We start from the raw sequence: 24,774 nt of genomic DNA, 5'->3' as shown, positions 1-24,774 counted from the left end.
TTATTCACTGTGTTGTAGAGAGATCACAATTATTTTGACATAATGCTGGATATATAAAGGGTAGACAAGAAATTCCTTATAATCTTTCTTTGTTTTCTCACTGAATCTAATGAGGTGTGAGTTTATTGTTGACCATGCAGTGGCTTTTGTTGGTTAGTTCTTTCAATTTTCTCCATTTAATGTGATCACTGCCTGAATTACAAGCCTTTCTGTTCCAATTTTATTTTCAGATTGGAGAAAGGGCAGACTTTTTGAATCGATCAGCAAAAAAGAGGTAAAACCTTTAATAGTGTCGCTTCCTCACTTTTGTCTTTAATTGTATTCACTTATTACTCAAGACCATTAATACTGTAAAATCAATTATATTCACAGCTCTACCACCAAGACATCACGTCCTGTACTGGGTGTCTCCAAGATTGACAGTAAATTGGAGCAGTATACAAGTGCAATTGAGGTGAGGATGCAAAACAATTACACACGTGATATGCTCACTTTTTATTAACCAGTTACGGCAAGTCAATTCTGAAATTCTAAATTCTCCAGTTTAGAAGTTAAAGCATCCAGGAGTAATTATCAATTTTTCTTTAAACAAATAAAATATCAGTGTATTTCAGCTCTTCAATATAGAAATTCATGTTTCAATTAAATTAAAGTAAATGAATTGAATGATTAAAGTAAACTACATAAATGCAAATTGCTATACCAAATCTGTTTTTAAAACAATAGATAATAAATCTGAAATGACTATTCCATTACAAACTAGACTAACACAAAATCCCTTAACCTGTAACATTTGTTAATACTTCCTCCTCATTTGTTATTGCACTCATCTCGTGTGCTACTGAAACCCTCACCCATCCTGTTGTTATCTGAAGATTGGTTTATTCTGATGCTTTCCTGGTCAGTTCCCACCTGGCATTCTCCTTAAACATAAGCATATACAAAAATTGCAGCTCTGATGTTTATCATTCCACCATTTGCGGCCATACCTCCAGCTATCGTGGCTCTATGTTTTGATTCTCCCTCACACCTTCTCTCCAGCTCTCTACTGTACTTTAAGGTGCTCCTTCAAACCTCTCTTTGATGAAGATTTGGTGTTCTGTGCTAATGTTTCACAGTAGAACTTGCTAGATTTAATTTCAAGCTCCTTGCAAAACCTTGGAATGTTTCACTTTAGAAGTGCTACAAAAATACATGTAATTGAAGCAGCCTTTACCTAATACCACTACTGTGTTTGAATTAAAATGCATTTGACTTTGCACTTTGCTAATTGCTGTATCATGTTGTTATGAGACAGTCTCGGTCACTTGGCTAACCTCTGCCTGTCTTGATCCTCTGTCATTATCTCTATTTTGGCTTGATGTCCCACTCTTGCTGTTCTGATCCCCTCTTATCCAGCTCACTATCTATATCAGACATTTCTCTATTCTGCCTCACTCATCAATTCAGTTCAGTCCCTGTCTGGCACACTCATCTGGACTTGTTATCTCTCTGCTGGCTTGTGCAGTCAACTCTATAAATAAATCGAGCCTCATTGCGCACTATCCTGTGACTTGCTGACCCTCATTGTGTAATCATTAGTTCACTATAGAGATACAATGGGCTGAGGCCACTGTTAAGTCAGCTGCTGTTATGATGTGCATGAGGGGTCTAAGGCTGTGGAGAGTAGAAAAGTACAATGTTACAGGTGGGTTGGAGCAGCTGGGGAGAATTGGAGGATGGAAGTTCAGAGCCTAGTCAAGTCCCCCCCCCCTTTATTCTTAGAATCTTTAAGACAGTTTGCAGCAACAAGACTATCCCAAGTCTCTAACTTCCTAATGCATATGGATGGACATGAAATGATGATCCCAAAAGCCTCTAGTTATTTTATCATTAAATGATGGTAGCAATTGGATTAAGATTTCAAAATAATGTACGTTTGAAACTGTTGCATGGCTGTTAACTTAACAAAATCCCAGCGTCTAAATTATAATTTAAATGATGAAAGCTGAAGCTTTAGAGGTTCACTTACATCCTAAAACCTGAGATTAAGTTTGGAACTACAACTTAATCTCTCTCACATAACCATGAGTGGAGCACTGTGTGCAATAGTGTATTAACCTCATTTGAACATTATCCCTCAATCACTGCTGTGGATTTAATTCAAATTACTTGCAGGCAAATCCTCCATAGTATTGAGTATTTCATCAATTCCAAATCTGTTGTTGATAGCATTAAGGTCATTGCAATCTATTTTGACATTACTACTTGCGTATTTACTCACTTGACACTTTTATGAGAGGATTCTGACCATTATCTTCTATGCTTAGGGTGCCAAAGCTGCGAAAGGAGGCAGGCCATTAGCTTCAGATCTCCCACTGACAGCTGAAGGAGTACGGAACATAAAGAGTATGTGGGAAACTGGTGATGTCTATAGTTCTGCTTCCCCACCTAATAAGGGCACACCGAACAAGGTAAGGTATCTTTGAGATCTTCCTGCCAAAACCAGATGGTACTGAAATAGGATGTGGGTAGGATAATAAAGTAAGACAAAATTTCTCTCATCACTATGCTGACACTGGCATGAAACCACTCTCAGATTTACTGCACAGCTGTTTTTATTCTGGATATGCTCTGAGCTTTGTGTTTATAACTCTTTATCCTACGGATAGATTTTGACACTGGCAGTTTTGTATCTGTGAAGATCGTGCCTCTATTGCTGGGACTTCTGTCCAGTTTTCTCTTGAAGAATACCAGTGTATTTGAACTCTGCTGAGCTGTTGAATGAAGTTTCAGTTACAGTGCTTTAAAGATAAGATTCCAAAGCCTTCATTATATTTTAATTATTAACAAAATTGATCAGAAACTGGTACAGACTGAGCAGTGTCAAAGAGATACAAACATCTTTGGGTTAAAGAGTTAAACATCAATAATTTGCTTAATATCACAACACCATTCTTCATAAAATCAGTTTTTTGACTATATTTGGGATATTAAATGTTGTTTCACTCTTGGTTTAATGTGAAATGGCTTTGTCCGATTGTGAGAGATCCCAAAGACTGACTCCACTACACTGAAAGATTACATTTATTCACAGTTGTCCAAGCTGTATTCCTAATTTATTGATCGTAATAATTAAGCATCCTTCTGATATCAATGGCCATGCTTGCACACTTCATGAGCATCTTGTTGATTGTGCCATGTTATGTTTTTAAACTCCTGTTGAATTTCCTGGAACCTTTGACAGGATGGAGAAATTGGGCCAGGTGACCGAGAGTAATCTTGCCCAATAGGGTTTAGTAAGAAAGTAAACAGACCTTGGGATGGAACACTGAATTGTTTCTACAATCAAAACTGATTTCTGGTCCTTAGATGATTTGGGATTCATTCTTGGTATTAACAAAGAAAATACCAGACACCAAGAGGAATATAGCATTTCAAAAACAAACATTAATGACAATAAAAAGAAAGCAGTAAGAAGATCATAGAATAATCCTGCACACCCCGTTTGGTCTATCGTGTTTTCTGGCTTATTGAAATCATCCAATTAGTTACACTCTTCTGTTCTTATTCCTTTCAAAAGCAATTATTAAGTGTACTTGCACCATTCCTTCAGGCATTGTACTCCAGATCTTAACAACACATTTATTAAACATTTTTGCAGTTACATTGGACACTGTGCAGTCACAGTATCCCAGTACAAAACCGGTCAGTAGAATCTGGAGCTGCTGTGAAAATGCTACGGCATTGTAGAGGTTCAAACAGGGAACCCTTTCACCTGAGTACACACGTGCTTTAGTCACGCTATGGGATCCACAACGAGCAAAATTCCTAGAATTAAAGCGATCACTGTGACTATTATGAAATTAAATTTCTGGGATTACTTCCCGAGTAGGTACAACTGCCAGAATTGCTCTCAACATACCCATAAGATCTTGGTGTTAAACACCACAGCCTTTCAAGATGCACAGTGGCTGACTCATGGCCAAGAAGCACTTTGTTATCATCATAGATATTCCTGATCTTACACAATGTAAAGAACTAAATTCTTGAGCTAATGGTATTTTAATACAATTTCAAAGAAAGAGACCTGTAGAACTCTTCAAACTACCATACAACAACTTCACTACAGAATGGCAATGCAGATTACTCGTTTATTATAATCTTGGATTTCTAATAAAACTTATTACGTAAAACAAACTATACTTGAAAACAGTAGGTAATAAGCAGTTGTGCTAGATTTCTGCATTATTCTAAGTATTTAAGAAAGATTATTAGCAGGTCAAAGTTATAGCCTTAACATGATTTCATTCATAATGGGCAGAGAATGTTTTGGGAAAAGGAATGTGTTTTTCCACTGTGCTGGGTGTTGTGGTGTTGAGTGTTTAAATCCTATAGAAACTTGCATGCACACAAAAGCTTCACGAGGTTCTGTTTATGGCTGTCCTTTGTAGGAGGTAGCAGGCCTGAAAGTTGGCGTTGCCGGTCGCATCAACCAGTGGCTCACCAAAACTCCTGAAACAAATAAATCACCTGCGTCTAAACCCTCAGTAAGTCGGTCACCTCTTCACTGCTTTTCAAATATGTTTCTCACTTCAGAGAAAAGACCTAGCAGCTAGGAATAGTTGTGTGTTCCTCATTGAATCTGTTTTGAAAGCATGGTCTCGAATTAACTTGATGTCTGAGTTTGCTTAGGAGGGGGGAGTTTTTGCATTTGCAGCCAGGTTGAGTAGTTAAGGAAGAGGATGGATCTACCAAACTATGTCACCTCTGTCCAAATCCTGGTGAGTATGTCTGTCAGAGGTGAGCATTGCCTTCCCTTCAATCAGCCATAATTCCCTGAGGAAGATAATGTAGCATGGTTAAATCATGGCAATGAAAACAATTAGGGAAATGTTTGTAATTTGCAACAATGATAACAAATAAATGGTCTTTGTCTGATAGAAATTGCAATCAAAAAGGTCAAATACCCTAGTCTTTGTGCTTGAATTTCTTTTCAGTTTACCAACTTCATCTTCAGATTAAGAGAGAATTTCAGCAATAAGACTTTCTATCATATGGATTTGCCAGTGATGTATATTCTTCTAAGTTATTTAGGTCAATGTGAATGGAACTGCCAAATTGACCGGTGTAATATTTATGTAATGACAAGTGTGATATCTGTGTTTAATTGAAACAGTAGGCAGAATGTTTTTTTCATTGATTGAATGCTTAAGAAATGAAAATTAACTTGGATTTTGCTGCAAGTTTCATTTTCATATTTTCAGTCTTGTTTGATCAGAATATCTCAGGACATCTTACTATATTGTAACATATTGCAGGTCTTCCTGACAGCAGCCAGGACTGAAGTCTGCCATGCAAGTTTTAGGTGTTTTTTAATCCCCAGTATTCTATGATTTATATCAGAACCTGACAATGGTGCATGCTGCTTATAATTGTCATTATTTAAAAAAAAATCTTGATGTAAAACCCACTCTTCAACAAAAACGTTAACTCTGACTTCTCTCCACACATGCTGCCAGACCTGCTGAAACTTTCCAGCAGTTTCTGATTTTATCACCCTCTTTAATATCCTCCATACTTGTTGTATAATTCTCAAAGACAGTGCTACAAACATGACCCATGTTGCAAATGCCAGAAAATAGTACAGGCAATCCAGAGCAACACTAAATTTAAGTTAAATGAGAATGGAGTTGGAATATGTTACTTGAGTCCAAAACTGAAAGGTAGTAGCCGTCGTCTTTGTTTTACGACTTTGACATATTCATTAAATTTATTGTACATCTTTGTTGCTATGAGTAGTGAAGATAGTGGTTGACTTCTGGCTGAGAAAAAAAAAGGAACCAGTGCAAAATGACTGGCATTAAGCATGGACTTATTTTAACATAAAAAGTTGCTCATTTGCTGAAGAATGTCTTGTTAAAAAGGCTGACAAGTTGTGAAGAACTAGTATGATGGAGCACACTGTTTGTGAGGAACATCAAAAGATATAAGTATTTAACTCTTAAGCCTTGTTAGCACAAATTAGTAAAGGCTGATAAAATAGTTTGTTTTATCGAACATTTAAATTGTTACCAACTGAGATCAGATCCCAATGAATTCTGTGCACTTCAAAATCAATTGCAGAAGCAACCCAGCTATATTCAAATTCAGCACTGAAATGAGTCACTCAGATCCTCAGTGGTTATACCCTGCACACAATTCTCCCCCAACTACCATTCCACCTTCCTACCCTGACCAGCATCTTTCTCTTCCTTTTATCTTGACATAAGTGTAAAAGTGCACCTTAAATGAGCTAATTGCTTCCTGCTTAAACCATTTCATTTGGCAGTGAGCTGTACATTCCCTGCTATTAGTTTATTGATTTTTAGTTGCTATCTAGATTTATCAGACTGCTGAAAACATGTGAATTTCACTGACTGGGTTGGAAACTGATGGATGTATTGAAGTACACGATTAAATTCTGTAAAATAAAGTGCTTATGCAGTATTTCATGAGATATTGGGATTTGGTGCCAATGTCTTTGAGACAGAATTGCAGTCCACACAATTTTGAGCACACAAATCAAATACGAGATGAATGAAAAATATTGTGGACTATGGATTGGACACACTGAACAAATGGAATTCAGATACAGATCTAATTGCTTGGCAGACCTCAATCAAAAGGCTAAGTAGCTTTCTCCTGTTTCTAAAGGAAGTGAGACATGGTGAACTTTAGGCGTGCCCCCAAGTTCCCACCAATTTTTCCATCCTTCAAATACCTGCCTTCCGACAAGGCAAATAAAATGGAATAAGTATTTGCGAGTGAGACAGACTAGTCTGGCTTATATACTTCAAAATGCAGTTCTAGTATGACTCACTATATTTATTTCCAATTATTACTGAATTTTCCACTGGTTGTTCCCTCTGGGCTGTAAATTCAAAATAGTGCAGAGTATAATTCGATCTCACTGACCTCAGCAACCATTTTCTAGCGTCACTTCTGCCGTGCGAAGGTCTGGGATGGAAAAGCCATTGAATTTTACATCATATTGCATTGAGCCTTCTCATCAACTCCTAAGATTGTCTCTGTGTAACAGGCAAGAGTATAGGTCAGTAAGAAGTTCTCGTCAAAATGATATGTGAGAGACTTTTAAAAGTAGTAACCATGCTGTGGCAAAACTATTGGTGGCTCAGTGGTTAGCACTGCTGCCTCACAGCGCCAGGGACCCGAGTTTGATTCCTGCCTTGGGCGACTGTCTCCCCCGTGTCTGCATGGGTTTCCTCCGAGTGCTCTGGTTTCCCTCCCACAATCCCAAGATGTGCAGATCAGGTGAATTGGCCATGCTAAATTGCTCATAGTGTTAGGTGCATTAGACAGGGGTGAAAAAGGGTAGGGGAATGGGGTCTGGGTGGGTTACTCATTGGAGGTTTGGTGTGGACTTTTTAGGCCGAAGGGCCTGTTTCCATACTGTAGGGAATCTAATCTAATATTATCAAGTACTTCTGTAACCTTACCCACCAAACAATGCTTGTGAAATTGTAACCGTGCATCAATATTATATTCATTTCTACATAGTGTAACTGAATGGGATTATAACGGAAGTGTTCAGAAGTTTGCAAAGCAAAATGTTTTTATTTTTCTATGAATTGAACACCAATCATTATCTTCTTTGTGCATGTTAGATATTCCCCTTTGCTATATTTTGGTATGATCACGTGAAATATTCAGATTTGAGCTTGCATTTCTTGTTTTCTATCAAAGAAATACCAGTTTTAGGCTCAAAATCGCAAAAATCAAGGGCTGTTCTCAGCCACTTAAACTTTCAACTGAAGTTGAAAAATTAACATTGATCTCTGATGTTACACTGAGAATTTATCAACAAATATAAGTACATACACAAGAGCAAGGAGACCAGAATTGATGGAAATGAGGTCTAGACCAAAGAAGGAGCAAGAGAATTGCTGATGAAGGGCTTTTGCCCGAAACGTCGATTTTCCTACTCCTCGGATACTGCCTGACCTGCTTTTCTAGCACCACTCTCATCTAAACTCTGGTTTCCAGCATCTGCAGTCCTCACTTCTGCCCAGAGGAGGAGCAGTTCTCAGATCCGTAAGGCTAGAGGAGGCTACAAGATGTAGGCATGTGGCATTTAGGAATTTGATGAGATATCAATTTTAAAATTGAATGATTTTGAGGACAGTTGCAAAGGTGTGATGGGTGAGTGGACTTGTTGTGAATCAGGATGTAAGATACAGTTTAGGATGAGCTTGTATGTGGAAGATCAAAAGTAGGAGATCATCTAGTTGTTCATTGGATTAGTGAAATCTTGAGGTAACAAAAGCATGAATGAGGGTTTCAACAGTAGATGAGTTGAGACTGGTGTGGAAAGAGATGAGGTAATGAAGGTGGAAGTCTTGATGCTGAAATGGATATGTAGTTCAGGTTGAAGTTAAATACAACATCAAGATTACAGATGGTCTGGTTCAGACACAAGCCATTGCCAGAAAGAAGGTTAGAGTCGGTGGCTGGGGAAGTACGACGTGGCAGTGACCAGAGAGTGTGGCTGTGATCTCCCCGATACTGAGTTGGAGGAAAGGTCTACTCAGCCATTACTGGATTTTGAGATGAGCTGTATGATGAAAGAGGATCTGGAAAGGGGGTGAATATGTCATCATGAGCAATGTGATATGTTTCTGGGTGTTCTTGCACATAGTTGGAAAGTAGAAAGGAAACCAAGAATAGATCATTGGGGAACTTCACAGATCCTGCTGGGGTAGCAGGATTAGAAGCTATTTCTGGTTATTTTCTGGTTGTAACTGCATTGATAAGAATAGAACAAAGCCATGATAGTCCCACTCCAATGGATGATGTTGATGGAGGATTGTACAATCAACCATGTTAAAGTTTGCTGGATTGGATGGACTGCATTGAGTAAGAATCATGAGCTAGGACAGTGACCTGTGTCATAGTAACACAAGGTATAATTTACAACTGTCATAAAGTATTGCACTGGCACAGAAAACCTAATTGGTGAAATTAAAATGAGGAACTGCAAGAAGGACAGGCATGGCTTTGAGAGGCAACAAAGTAGTCAAGCATTTTAGAGAGGAAAGAAAGGTTGGAGGTGGGGTGATAGCTTAAAATGACAAACAGGTCAATTTTTTTTGTGTGGAGCCGGTGATAATGGTAGATTTGAAGGGGAGTGATTCAGTACCTTCAGGGAACCTTCAACAACATCAGCTAAGACAAGGGTTGGAATGAGAAGGTGGATAGTAACCTCGGGTAATACAATCCAGTGAGTAGGGATGAAGTCTCATGGTTGAAATGAGGATCGTTAAAAAGTGAGGCAAATCACTGAAGCATTTGGTCTTGCATTTATCAGGACAAACTCAAGAATGCCAAATTTCAGACATTCGTAATAACTTATCTTGACAGGAGAGAATTGGCAATGCATTCATACGCAGGAACCCATTCTTTGTAAGCAAACAGAATATCTTTGAGCCTTTCGCTTTTAAAAAAAATTACCCACAATCACATGGAATCCATAAGATGTTGGAGCAGAAATAGGTTTTTCAGCCAATCAAATCTGCTCTGTCATTCAATGACATCACGGCTGATCTGATAACCTTCAAATCCACTTTTCCCTGTAATCCATGACACCTTTACTGAATAAAAATCTATCTCCATCTTAAATATACTGAAAGACTCTGGCCTCGACCGCCTTCTACAGTAAAGAATTCGATAGATTCACTATGTCTGAGAGAAGAAATTCATTCACATCTGGGCGGCACATGGCTCAGTGGTTAGCATTGCTGCCTCACAGCGCCAAAGACCCGGGTTCAATTCCCGCCTCGGGCAAATGTCTTTGTGGAGTTTGCACATTCTCCCCGTGTCTGCATGGGCTTCCTCTGGGTGCTCCGGTTTCCTCACACAGTCCAAAGATGTGCAGGTCAGGTGAATTGACCATGTTAAATTGCCTGTAGTGTTAGGTGAAGGGGTAAATGTAGGGGAATGTGTCTGGGTTGCTCTTCGGAGGGTCGGTATGGACTTGTTGGGCCGAAGGGCCTGTTTCCACACTGTAAATAATCTAATCTCTGTCCTAACTAGGTGAGCTGTTACTCTGTGATTATGCCTAGAATCTCCGATAAGGGCAAACAATCTCTCCTTGCATCTATCCTGTAAAGCCCCCTAAGAATCCACTATCGTTCAATAAGGTGGCCTTTTCATTCTTCTAAATTCCATATTTCCATGGTTCTGTGTTGTTTGCTCCATTGCAACATCTCGGCCATTCAGAATTGGGTAGTCAACAAGCCAGCGTCTGTCCCTCCTGTGGTATAAAGGGTGATCATTTGAAATCTGGTAATCTTCCATTTATCCTGATCAATGCAAGAGGAATAGGTTTGGCAGTATTCAAGGTCTGAGCTTTTTTGAGGAGAAAGTGAGGTCTGCAGATGCTGGAGCTCAGAGCTGAAAATGTGTTGCTGGAGAAGCGCAGCAGGTCAGGCAGCATCCAGGGAACAGGAGAATCGACGTTTCGGGCATTAGCCCTTCTTCAGGAAGGGCTTATGCCCGAAACGTCGATTCTACTGTTCCCTGGATGCTGCCTGACCTGCTGCGCTTCTCCAGCAACACATTTTCAGCTCTGAGCTTTTTTGAGGACATGGTGAGAAATGGGGAAAAATCTCGCATCTAGGGCAAGGGCACAGGGGAACCATAGGGGAAATTTTGTCTAATGTGCTGGAGAAAGAGTGAGAAATGGCAGAGGCATCTCTTAAGTGAAAAAAATACCTCACAAAGTAGTGAAAATACTGGTGATGGTTAAGGGATGCAGTAATGCCCTATCGATCTCGGCTGGCTGAAGTGTCCGAGACTGACCCTAATACCTGATTGAAGCTGAAGGCATTAATGCATTCTCATGGCTCTATAGTTTACCATTATACCTCTGAAAATTATTGTCAATAGATTCATTAGACTTTTGACCTCAATTCTAATGTTGAAAAGAACAACGCTGCAATGCCTTAGTGTAGGCAATAACTTGTGCTGTGTGATTGGCAGTGAGTAATCTTTGTTCTGTTGCTGGCTCACATTGTTCATTACAAACTGCAGCATACTGACGTTAGTTACTTCTATGCTGTATTTCAGTGTGAAGGAATAATAACCTATGTGCCTATTTTGTATATTTATGCCTCAGTCAAACATTCCTGTGAACGATAAGTGTATGATTGGCTGAAGGAGTGAAGTTGCAGTCTTGGGTACAAATCACCTACATGAGGATTTAACTATTATTTTATGCAACATTTTGTTGTAATTGATGGATACATTTAGCTGTGAGTAGTATATCATCTGAGACTGAGAACAGGGGATCATGAGTTATATTCCTGACTTTAATTGCAGCTCCAACTTGACTATTCCAGTTGGCTGTATTTTTCTAGTTGTAAATTGACAGCAGTGAAGTTTCATCAGAGAGACGGGAGGAGTGCAATTTCTATCAGGACCAGTTCCTCCTTATGGAAGTCAATCTGTGATTGAGGGAGAGGCTGAATAGGCTGGGGCTATTTTTTCTGTAGTTTTGGCGACTGAGGGGTGAGCTTACAGAAGTTTGCAAAATGATGAGGGGCATGGATACGGTAAATAGCCTTTTCCCAAGGTAGGGGAGTCCAAAACTAGAGGGCGTAGGTTTAAGATGAGAAGGGAAAGATTTAAAAGGGACCTAAGGGGCAATTGTTTCATGCAGAGGGTGGTGTGTGAATGGAATGAGCTGCCAGAGGAAGTGGTGGAGGCTGGTACAATTACAACATTTAAAAGGCACCTGGATGCGTGTATGAATAGGAAGGGTTTAGAGGGATATAGGCCAGGTGCTGGCAAATGGGACTAGATTAGTTTAGATATCTGGTTGGCATGGATGAGTTGGACCGATGAGTTTGTTTCCATGCTGTACAACCCAAGACTCTTTGAAAGTTTTATAGTGATATGGGCCAAAAACAGGCAAATGAGACCAGATTAGTTTGGGGAAACCTCTTGGAATGGTTAGTCTGGACCAATGGGTCTGTTTTTGTGCTGTATAGCTTATGATCCAGTCAAAGGCACAAATAGTTAGCGAAATGTATCTGTCCATGTGAATGGTTAGTGTTGATGGAGTAGGAGTGATGTGAGAACTCTAAAGGGGGTACTGTTTCTAAAAATAAAACTGTATGTTTAATTGTATGCATTGTTTTTCGCAACTGTAAGAATAATGAAACAACAAATACGGGGAGGAAACTACTGCATTGTCTGTGGAAATGGGCATTCCAAAGGTGTTTATGGTATCGTCCAGAAGAGGGAAGCAGCTTACCTCCAGAGATTCTGAATTGGTCTCTGCAAGACACTTAACAGATTACACATGGCTGACTTCATATAACGAAACTGTTTCTTTGCTTCGAATACATACATCTTACACATTTCTGCATTTATCGACAACGGTGTTGCACATGTATAAGGCACAAACAGCTTGTGTGAAGTTAATAACGTTTGATCTCTCCTGTTCTCTTAACCAGTTGGTTCCTCCACTTCCTTTCTTCATGTCTTCGTTCATTTCTATCGGGTTGGGATAGCTTCTCCTTCTTTCTTTCTTCTACTTCCGGGTGGTCAGGGACTGTTGTGAATAAACAGGTAAACCTGCCTTGATTTTTTTTAATATATACTTTATCTAAGGCTACAGTTCTATTGATATGTGATTTTATTTCTTCACAACAAAAATGCATTCACCACAATACTAATCCTTCACAATAAAAGATGCCGTTAACGTCTTCATCTGTAACATTGGGTGCCAGAATGGAGATTAAACCTCCTCTGTTATAATTGTATCAGTCGGCCTGAGGAAGAACACACGAATAATTGTACCACTATTGAAAATGTCCCACTTGGATCACTTAAGTAGTGTTAGAAAATTTCAATTTATTGAGAATCTTTATATCTGTAGATTGGGAAAAGTACTGTAAATTAAAATCCAAAATTGCAAAGAAAGTGTAATCCAATATTGTTCAATGTTTTCCTTTTACACTGATAGAGAAATAGGAAATAAGTTAGTGATTTGATCCATCTTTCCAAACATTCCTTGCTAAACAATGCACCAGGGTGAGTGATGTTTCATTGTTGCATGAAGCTATCAGTGGGAGAGTAATACCTCAATGTAAAACATTCGAAATCTGTTCAGCTTTGTCAGTAATAATAGCTAGCCAAGCCGTTACCAAAAGGGTGCAAGTCCCCTCAGCCAGGATTTCACGTGTATCGCTCAAAAAAGATAAAGTTAAAAATTACGCAACATCAGGTTATGGTCCAACAGGTTTATTTGAAAGTACAACCTGGTGTTGTGTGATTTTTAACTTTGTCTACCCCAGTCCAACACTGGCACCTCCACGTCAAAAACAACGAATAGTGCATTCCTGAAAACTGACGCTGAGGGTTGAGCTGGAGAACATTCCGTGGATGATCTTACAGGATGCAGCGGGTGCAGGAACATCTTACGATGCCATCAAGAAATTTCAAAGCAACCAATCTCAATTATCTTCTATAAATTGTTCCCACCAAGTTAGTAAACGTTAAATTCAAATTAAGATAAATGAACAATGTTGCTGGTTTATCGTCTCACCCATTTCTGATCCTTTTTTAATATAAAAAAGGTTTCTTTTTAATCAAAAACACAAGAATCATAGAGTACAGATAATTCTCTTTTGGAATTAAGTACAAAGTGATTGTTGAATAGTTTCCAGATGTTAGTGTTGCCATTTTGTGGGGTTTGGCAGCAAGTGCCTACTTGGGGCACGGAAAATCGTACAGTAAATCACTTAAACAAAAACATGAATTTATCCCATATATTTCACAACAATCAGATGCTGAAAATCACTTGACAGTGTAGTCACAGTTTGTAGACAGCGAGTTTCCACAGACAGCAATATGAAGATGATTAGTTAATCTGTTTTAGTAATGTGATGTTAATTGAGGAATAACTGTTGGTCAAGACCCCAGAATAATTGCTCTACTCTTCTCTGAAATATTATCATGGGATTTTTCCATCCATTTGAGGAGGTAGTTAGAGCCTCAGCATAGTGCGTTGGGAGTACCAGCTTTGATTTAGTGGCTAAGTCTTGGCACGGGTCTTAAACCCATAAATTTCAGATTTGGTGACAAGAAAGCTACCAACTGAGCCATGGTTGCCATGCATTGAAATTCTAAACTGATGGCAAGTATGGGGTAAGGAGCATTGTAAATTTGAAATTTAGAAAGAGCTGTTGTTGTATTTCTGTGCTAAATTTAAAATCAAGTAGAAAAATAATTCTCTGATCAATCAATATAGTCATTAACACTATCCACACTCCTCATGTAAGTTTGTATATATCTTTCTAAAAGCTCTGTACCCTTCTCCAATTGCTTGTCTTCCTTGATGCTGCTTCAGGTAAAGACAACTTCTCTTGATTTCACACGTACTCCATTGCAAATCATAATCTGCTGACTGCTGTTTTAATTACTGGTATATTTTAGTAAAAGAAGCATTGGGTTTGATTTTTGACTTGCTGCTTAGGTATGGAGCAGTTTTTATTCTCCTGTGATTTAAACATAAAAGGTCAAAGATCTACAACTGTAGATTTCAAACTCTCTGAACTGATTTGCTGTTGATGTAATAATAAATCTAAAACAGCATTAAGGAGAATAAACTGTTCTGATACTGCAACACACATCATTTGCTGTCCTCTTAATATATCTGCCTGATATGTTCAAGAAGAATTGCAGAAAATCAATTTGGAAAGACATTGATATCTAAGTTTCCCATTAGGTATAATTATTACCATGAGATGTTTAATAGCAGTTTGTTTTCATACACTTTTCAATTCATTTTTATTTACCTAAGTTAATAGTTTGAACTTAAAAACACAAGCGATGCTTGGTTCTTAGAAGCACACTTTGTTTTGTTTTCTGTCCTCTTGCCTGAAATGTGCACCAAATGCAAAATTATAGACTACGCTGAATGCTTGTCACTGTCACCAAATACTGAAAGTGTGCCGTATTCTGGCTGTTGTATTATTTTGATTAGTCTACAATTTTCTTGTGAAAATGCCTTACAATTTATTTGTACTTTTAATTCTAGGATGTGAGGCCAGGAGATGTATCGAGCAAGCGGAACTTGTGGGAGAATAAGACAGATTCTTCCAATGGAAAAGCAGCCACCCCATCTAAGGTCATCATTGGATAGAAGACATCTATCTAGATTCATACACATTTCTCCATTATATTTTGATGTAAACTGTTACATCCCCGGATTGACTGTACGAAACAATGTTCACCCGGGAGCTATTTAAATGTTATTAGTTGATATCCAAATATTATGCTGAAATTTGTTGATGCTGTTCTTGTAACTTAAAAAAAAATATGTAAAATTCTGATTGGTAGTTTGTGCCTAAGACAGGTGAGAGGGAACCTGTTTACCAAAGAGTGAAATTGGTATCAAAGTGGAGTCTTCAAAAGTTAAAATTTCTATTTGCTAAAACTGAAGTTGCATTTAGCTCTGGAGCACCACAGTCTCATTCAATGGAGCTAAATTGAAATTTCAACTTTGATTGTTCCTTGAACTTAGCCTCTTTGTATTGGTAAGTGTTGCCAGTTTATAAGCAGCCAACTCATGCAAGACATTGTGTGTATCCACTGAACTGCTGTTTCACTAAGTGCAATGTATTATAGGACAAGGTGATCACAATTCTTTCAAAGGGTTAAACTGCTCTACTTTCTACTCTATTTTCGAAGACTGAGTTTCAGTGTCTAAGACTGACCAAGAATGTAGTCCTCTCCTGGCATTGAGTGCTCAGATCCAGCTGATGAGTATGTTTGTGAGCAACCACAAGATGCCTGATTCTATAGGCTTCCCTCCGCTGTTAATCCTACAATGAAACCAGCCATCCTTGCTCATAGCAATGTGGTCAACTCTTAACTGCCCTCTGAAACTGTCTGGCAAGCCAATTCATCCAAGTGCAACTAAGGATAGGCAATAACTAAATAAATGTCCAAAGATGCACAGTTAAAGTGATTTGGCCATGCTGTATTACTTAGTGTTCAGGGATGTGTAGGTTAGGGTGAATTAGCCATGGCAAATGCAGGGTTACAGGGATAGGGTAGGGGGGTGGGTGTGGGTGGGATGCTGCTCAGAGGGTCAGTGTGGACTCGTTGGGCTGAGAAGCCTGTTTCCACACTAGGGATCCTATGGATTTGCCAGCAATGCTTACTTTCCACATAAGACTTCAAGTTAAACCTCTGCCCAGAATATTAGTGAGATCAGAATGCAAGCAGAGTGGATGGCTACCATTGTGCATGTCTGCAATGTTTTGATGCTCTATCAGACTGTGTAACTATGGCATCAACTGTATGTCTAACTACCAACCTTACAAAGGAAGGATCAGGTAACGGGGGAGGGGATTGGTATTTGTTGGGATGAAGTAATGTAATGAGGACCCCTTCTCCACACACACACTCAGTTGCCTACTTCACCCTTGAGCATATTCCCAAAACAAACATCCCAGCGCTATCACACTTTGTAGCATTATGTAATCAGGATAGCTCTCACCTACAGGAGTCTCAGCCATTAAGTGGTATGTGTTCATAGCTGAGTTCTCCTGTTAGTTGTGCGTATTTGTGGGGAGGGGACGAAAAGCAAGGAGTATGGGGAGCATTACAATGAACAAGAAGGAGGATGCAATTGACCAGACCGGGGGAAGAATTCATGGCAAAGGAGAGAAGAGGCGGAAAGGGTTGAATAGGAAAAGTGAGATGAAATTATTTGAGAAATGAAGGACCTGAGTTAACAAGGGTTGGCAGGGCATAGGGAGAAAAGTGGGAAATGGTTGGTATAGGGATGAACAGAATGTAAGACAAAGAGGCAATTAGATGGGAAGATAGAATATATGACCTCACTGGCTGTAGTTGGCAGAAAAGGAAAAATTAATAGAAATTAAGGAGGGTGGGAACAGGGAAAATTAAGCGCAGTAAGGAGGCATAAAATACAATAAATGGTGTCAATCCACAACAACATTGGAAAAAAGATTAATTCTGTGTCAAATATTTGGCAGAAAAGGAGATAGTAAAATTAATGAATAGCCAGAAACTGGAAGCAAAGTTTCTGTTGGAGGGAGGTGATGGGTGAGAAGATGAGAAATATTTTTGGGTGGGGTTGAGGTTAGTTATGCAGTGGATATCATATGAAGCAGCAACTCACTGCATTAACACCTGGAAATAAATAACCACTGAAGCTACAAAATTGGCACTAAAAACCTGACCGATTGATAAAGGACTCGAAAATCTTCTACAGTTATCTAGAAAGGCATTATTGTAAAGAAAGCTACAAAACAGTAATAGTTACAACAAATTAGGAGCAGGGAGTAGGCTAACTAGCTCCTGGGGCCTGTGCTGGCAGTCAGTAAGGGGGCAATTGATCTGATTGTAACCTCATATCTGGCGTACCTGTCTATCCCAATACTACTTCACCATCTTGTTTCACCTCAGTCTTACACATATTCAAGCAGTCAGCTTCAACCACCGTATCAGCTGGATTAAATGCCTTTGTCACGAGATCTAAACAGGGCCAGTCACTAATTCCCCAGTATCTAACTCCGTTCATAATACCTTTGATAGTTAAATAGCCAGTTCCGACTTACACTGGGACCAGTGCTGATAGGTGAAGGGTAAGATAAATACAATCAAGTGCAGACATCAAGTGTAGAAAATGTTAAGAACCACTCCACCCTCTTCCCCCTTTCCAATGATCTTTAACAGCATCACCAGCTTTGCGATTCTCCACCGCCAATATCTTGGGAATCATCATTGACTTATCTAGACCCATTGGATTCAATATCTTGGCAAAGGCAAGTTACTTCATGATAAATGTCCTACCTCTTCCCCTTTAAAACTTGCATGACTTTCCCGTAATGAATAAAAATAAAATTTAGGCAATTGAATATCTTAGGCCCGATTTTGCAATAAAAGCTTCTACCCTGCCAAACTCTTGTTACTGATGCTGATGGGGAAAAGCTACCTCGGTGTTCTGGAAAGGGTGGGACATTGTAGTTCAGTTAAGAGTACCTTTGGGAAGTGAACAGTGAGGTTTAGATATGGTCATCAGCTGTCCCTCAATTCGGGGATGACCACAACACAGTTGCAAGTTTCTACCGTAGATCTTCAAGCGACTGAACAGATGGATTCTCAGCCCACACATCTTTAGGCACCCGGAACAGAATGCTGCACGAGATTGTGCAGTCTGGAGAGAAGGATTTGCTTCTTTGTCCTACAGCCTTTGCCTGCCACTCTGTTTCATTAAAACACTGGGACTCAAAGCGTGGTACAGCTTGATGGACATGGTGCTATTTTAAACATTTGGGAGCAAACCCCTCCCAATGTCTAATGGCAATGCTACCATGTTTTATGGGAAACTTCGGAGTGTCTTTAAGGCACTTTCTTTGATGTCCTATTGAATATTGGCCACCCGAGAGTTGAGCAAATCAGATCCAATGGGGAGATGGTTGTTGGCTTGGAACAGTATCTGGTCCATCAAAGCTAATTCTGCCAGAATGCACATAGAGCAGGCTTTAAGATGGACATTAGCATTTGATCAATTGTTCTCTCACTGAATCTGGATGATGCAGCAGAGATGTTTTTGATGGAATTTCTCAAGTGCTCTAACATGTTCCTAATTCACCGTTTGGGTCTCTCTGTAGATCAGAATGTGCTGACAACAGTGGATTTGTTTGTTAAGACTGTGTTCAACTTTAGAGGTTTTTGACATCAAATGCTTGTCACTGTGATGTGTAGAAGGCTGAGCTGTCACAGCTGGTCCAGTTTTGGGATCTCGTTGACAATGGTGACCTTTTGAGAGCTGCTGTCTATCAAGGAATGTCAAGTGTTCAGTATATCTGAGAGTCTCTCCTTCAACAAATGTGAGATGTGGGGTATGTGCCCGATTGGGTGTAAGTTGATCTGAGGTTTGTTTGGGCAACTTTCCAAGCCTTGAGGAGTTATCAGAAGTTGAGGATTACCTGATCAGCCGTGAGCTAATAGAGTGGTGGGGCAGAATTGATGGGCTGAATGAGCTATCTCTGTTCCCACACCTCATGATCTTCCCTTTAGGAATCTATTACAGCTGACTTTATTTGATATCTCCGTTCAAGAATTGAGTTAGATATGTGAACATTTTCCCAATTTGATCGTGAGCTGCATTTGAAATTCCTCTCCTCAGTCAGGCTGCTTGAAAGCTGAGATATTGATGTTTTCTCTCTTTGATTTTTGGACCTTATGATGCCTTGGGGCTGCTTCATCACTAATTGAACAAGTCTTCGATCTATCCGGTAGATGTCAATGCCCTGCACGGATCAAGTGATACAGCTAACACTCGGATTATTAATCCAAAAAATGACATGACCCAGGAGGTGCCAGTCATTTTGATGTAGGATGCCTCCACACAACTTTTTCTTTCCTTCCCGTGGAAAAGAGTGTAGCCTCAAAGCTAACGACAGCATCCTATTGGTTATACCTGAGATGTAGGTTAATGTCATGAGTCTTTCATTTATACAGTTCAGGAGATCTGGCACTGCATCCAAGATTACATTCCTGCTGGAAAACAGACTCTGTGAGCATGAAAGTTTCTGTCAGCCATTCCTTTTCATAAGGAGGTTTATCCCCTTGCTTGTCTCGTCAACTGCCTCTCCCCAACAATGCCCCAGCTGAGGTCCCCAATAATTTCTTTCCAGCTAGTTGAGATTGACCATGAGTGCTCTAACATGCCAAGTTGCAGAAATTAATGTTTTCTTTCTTCTACCGTTAAGATAGTCATCCCACAGGGTGTAATCTCCCAGTGAGGAGAAAGCAAGACAGCCTATTTCTAGCCCCCTGTTCTTTAGGGTTGAGCTTAGGTTTTCCTGAGGAGGAGCGCTCAGTCTCAAATGCTGCTTCCCAGAGACCCAAGACTATTGCTGAGTGGCCTTCAGGGGAATGTGTCTCTCTTTTAACATTTGGCATGGATATGAGTAGTGGCTTACTATCTGTACTTGGGCACAAATCATTCATAGGTGTCTACAGAGATTTGATGGGCAAACTGAAGAGAATAATATTTAACCATATAACCAACTGGGACTACTGCCTGGGTGAAGGAAACAAGCTCAAAACAGTACAATTTAAGCACTAGAAAAATGATGACCATATTTTCTTTGTTATGCCTAGATTACAGCTGGAAGTAAGTACAAATCAGGCTCAGCTGGGGATCACGGCAGTTACACTAATGGTGAGTGACTTTTAGAAACACTTCAAATTGAACATGAACAATATGGCCAGGTGATTCTGGACTTGTTTACAATAGTATTTCAAGCTCCATGGACAGTTATCACTATGAATGCAAACAGCTGAACGTTAGTTTTTTTTATTGTATCTTCAACGTGCGTCAGCAGAAAGACAGTAAAATCATAAAACTAAGTAGGTGACAGTGTTAAGAACAAACTGTACAACTCTTCATGGGGTAGCTGGAGAGATGTCACTGTGATAAATGGCTAGCCATGTGTCAGTTCATCTTTTGGGTCCTTGTTCAATTACAAATTGCTATATTTACAAAATCAGTGATAAATCTTGCGTTTATTGTATTCAGGGAATGTTGCAAAATGTTAGGTGGCTGGTTTGCATTGTATCATCTAAATTTAAATGAGCACGAGAATCTGAATCATGTTTGTTGTATTACACATCGGTCTGCGTGGTGTTAAAATGATGAGCATGTTAGAATTGACCATGAATCACTCATTAGCAACAGTGGGTTTTAAAAATATCTCACAAAGGAAACCAAGGAGAAACAGGAGACAGATCATTATACCTCACAACAGCTGGGTATTATTCCTGGCTGTTGGACATACTAAGTCAGATTAACAACTTACCAAGCACATGATTGTTTGAGAAGGTTGATTTGTAGCAGGGACATAGAGTATGGCACATGTTGAGGATCTACACAGTAGAAATCTATGAAGGTAACAACCTTGATATCAATGTGAGTTTCATTCTATTAAAACCAAATGCCTACAAGCCAAGGTCAGCTGCAGGCCTTTTAATAAAACCACATGAACTGTAAGCATTCATTAGGTCAGGCAGTGTCTAAATACAGAAAAACCAATGTTTCAGAGCCAGTAGCATTTAATCAGAAATGGAAGGTGTTAGAGATTAACAGTTTTTAAGCAATTACAGAGCCAAGGCTTTTTATCATTGATTTAATTTTTAATTAAGTTTCAAGCACATGTGCAAGAGTAACAGGTTATCCCATTAGGCTAGAAAATGCTGGAAGTACTTAGATTGCGAGATGGATACAAACAGTTTATAAAGAGGTATTGACAGGTTAAGCAAATGGGCAAAAAATTGGTAAATTAACTAGAATGTGGAATAATGTGAAGTTGTTCATTTTGGAAGGGATTTCAAATTAACAGACTATTATTAAGATGGAGAAAAACTGCAGAAAGCTGCAACACAGAGGGACTTGGGGGTAACTGTGTACGAAATACAGAAAGCTAGCACACAGGTGCAGCAGGTAATCTGGAAGGCTAATGGAATGTTGGCCTTTATTTCAAGCAAGTTGGAGTGCAAGAGTAGGGAAGTCTTACTGCAGTTGTACAATGTGCTGGTGAGACCACACCTGGAGTACTGTGAGCAGTTTTGGTTCCCCTTATTTAAGGAAAAATATCATTTTATTGGAGACAGATCAGAGAAGGTTCATGAGAATGATCCTTGGTTATGAAGGGATTGTCTTATTTGGGTTGGGACTGTATTCACTGAAGTTTAAATGAATGGTAAATGAAATCATTGAGATATCTAAGATTCTTAAGAGGCTGACAGGGTAAATGCTGAGAGGATGTTTCCCCTCATGGAAGAATCTAGGACCAGAGGGCACTGTCTCAGAATAAAGGGGTGCAAAATTAAGACTGAGTTGAAGAGTAGGTTCTTCTCTCAGCAGATGGTGAGCCTTTGGAACTCCTTACCATAGAGAGTTGTGGGGGCAGAGTCCTTGTGTATATTTAAGGCTGAGATAGATTCTTAATCAGTCAGAGGTATAAAGGTATGGGGAAAGGGCAGGAAAGTGGAAGCGAGGAATGTCAGATCAGCCATAACCCTACTGAATGATGGAGCAGGCTCGAGGGGCAGAACAGCCTGCTCCTATTTCATACGGTAATATGACATAGGTCTTGAAGCATCATGGGAAAGCAAAGTTAATGTGGGTCTGTTTGAGGATGTGTATCGGTTTTCTATCATACCAAAAACATTAAACATATTTGTGTGTACATGTACCCATTAATAATTGAGCCACACTAATTTATTTCTCATTTTTTAGATACTTAAATTTACTCTATTCAGCCTTAAATTTATAAACCTGGTTTGGCACTGTTCCTCATAAACTGGATAAGAAAGTTAATCACATTACAGTCAGTAGCTTCAAGATGGGGACTGGTCGGTTTATGGTAGCTCGTGGATGGTCCTGAATAACACCAGCAGAGTGGGACCAATTCCCATTCTGGCTGAGGTAAACTTTGGTCCTGCCTCCTTTTGGAAGGCAATTGCAAAGCATCACTGACAAAAAACATCAAGGAAGTAGCTGAGGATGGAGCATCAGCAGATAATGAACCAAGGAGCTACCTTCAAACAGATGTATTGCCAAGATATTTTCTTACTGACGAGATTTCACCTCGGCTGAATGCTCATCACTAAATCTACTAGGTCTGTTCGTTTATTAGTTCCTATACATATTGTACTGGAAGCTTTCCTAGATCCATTCAAACAATTCATTAACTTTACCATCTGTATTTATTCCTCTTTTTCCAGACCACACAAACATTAAATGTTCCTATTGCAACCACATTGTCTTTACTACATGCTTATCCAATCTCCACATTTATGCATGTCCCCACCCCACACTAACCTGAAGAGGTTTCCAGATTAGTCCTTCTCAGAGCTTTTACATTCAAGGATTGCTTTTATTAAAAAAAAAGAGTAGGTCATTTAGCCAATCAAGAGTGCCCCAGCATTCATTAGATGGAACCATTGCCATTTGATTGTGACTATAATTCCATTTTCCTACACCCCGACTTTCAAAATGTTTTCCCGCTTTTTGGAATCTTTTAATTGTACTGCTGCAATTACTTTTCAATATTGCTGCTCCTTTTCCAATGTTTGCACCATCTAAATGTTGAATAGACAGCAACATTTAAGCCCAAAGTCAACTGAATGTTTGAACATACAGCCAGGAGCTGAAGTGAACTATTTAGTCCCTTGAATCTGCTTCATCATTTAATGAACCATGGCTGAACTGTTGTGGTTCTGTTCGCCGAGCTGGAAGTTTTTGTTGCAAACGTTTCGTCCCCTGGCTAGGCAACATCATCAGTGCTTGGGAGCCTCCTGCGAAGCGCTTCTTTGATGTTTCCTCCGGTGTTTATAGTGGTCTGTCCCTGCCGCTTCCGGTTGAAGACAGGAAGGCAGCTAACAATCCGCATACATGAACATCAACTAGCCACGAAACGACACAACCAGCTATCCTTAGTAGCCACACACGCAGACAACAAGCAACATGAATTCGACTGGGACAACACTACTATCATAGGGCAAGCCAAACAGAGAACAGCCAGGGAATTCCTAGAGGCATAGCATTCATCCACAAACTCCATCAACAAACACATCGACCTGGACCCAATATACCAACCACTACAGCGGACAGCTGAAACTGACAACCGGAAGCGGCAGGGACAAGCCACTATAAACACCGGAGGAAACATCAAAGAAGCGCTTCGCAGGAGGCTCCCAAGCACTGATGATGTCGCCTAGCCAGGGGACGAAAAGTTTGCAACAAAAACTTCCAGCTCGGCGAACACAACCACAACAGTGTCGGTATGCCAGACATAGGCTCAGGATGCAGTGTATAACTTAAGTTATTTTTACAGCGCTGTTGCTTCAACTCCTTTTTCAACGGTTCGTTTCCTACACTTTCCAACATATCGCCCACTTCTATTGCCATTTGGATGTACAATACTCAACTTGTTTTAATGGATGGTTCAGGTGAACATTAGTCAATGTAGCCAAGCTTCAGTTTAATCAGGAGGCAATGCCACAGATCACTGACAATGTATAAAGGTATAAAAACCAATCAAACTTGCCAATTATTTCTGATTATGTAATTCAGGACTAATACAAATAGTGTAAAATATTGACTAATGTAACCATATTTTCTCATTGAGAGATGGAAACTGTACAAATGACTGAGACGTTTCACTGTTAATTAATAAGAACAAATGGATTTTAATGTCACAAAAATGATTCAAATCTGCTCAGGGTTGTACACATAAAATTATATCAGGACTGTCCTATTATGCGCATATTCCACTCAGCTATTACATTATAAGTTTTCTTCCTACTGAGTATGAGTTTTGTTAAGAGGCACGGTGGTTCAGTGGTTAGCACTGTTGCTTCACAGCGCCAGGGACCTGAGTTTGATCCCAGCCTCGGGCGACTGTCTGTGTGGAGTTTGCACATTCTCCCCTCGTGTCTGCGTGGGTTTCCTCCCATAGTCCAAAAGATGTGTAGGCTAGGTGAACTGGCCACACTAAATTGCCCATAGTGTTAGGTGCATCATTCAGAGTGAAATGGGTCTGAGTGGGTTATACTCTTCGGAGGGTCAGTGTGGACTTGTTGAGCCAAAGGGCCTGTTTCCACACTGTAGGGAATCTAAATAATCTATGATTTGGAGATGCCGGTGTTGGACTGGGGTGTACAAAGTTAAAAATCACA

General features: G+C 39.7%; 1 protein-coding gene across 8 annotated transcripts in view; it reads left to right on the top strand.

Moving 5' to 3' along the window:
• Nucleotides 1-24,774, top strand: part of cald1a (caldesmon 1a) — a 208,700-nt gene that overhangs the window by 179,333 nt on the left and 4,593 nt on the right. For 5 of the 8 annotated variants that reach the window (XM_043713550.1, XM_043713554.1, XM_043713551.1 and 2 more), the window contains 6 exons: nt 231-274; nt 373-454; nt 2,310-2,453; nt 4,434-4,529; nt 15,086-15,175; nt 20,194-20,254. In XM_043713550.1, coding sequence (XP_043569485.1) covers nt 231-274; nt 373-454; nt 2,310-2,453; nt 4,434-4,529; nt 15,086-15,175; nt 20,194-20,254 — 517 coding nt within the window. Of the gene's footprint in view, nt 1-230; nt 275-372; nt 455-2,309; nt 2,454-4,433; nt 4,530-12,497; nt 12,613-14,349; nt 14,396-15,085; nt 15,176-20,193; nt 20,255-24,774 lie in introns of those variants that run through there. The other 3 variants (XR_006315060.1, XR_006315061.1, XM_043713556.1) reach the window with 3 other exon arrangements.

Source organism: Chiloscyllium plagiosum, chromosome 23, assembly GCF_004010195.1.
Source record: "Chiloscyllium plagiosum isolate BGI_BamShark_2017 chromosome 23, ASM401019v2, whole genome shotgun sequence".
NCBI lineage: Eukaryota > Metazoa > Chordata > Chondrichthyes > Orectolobiformes > Hemiscylliidae > Chiloscyllium > Chiloscyllium plagiosum.
This window is presented reverse-complemented; position numbering and strand designations above follow the sequence as displayed.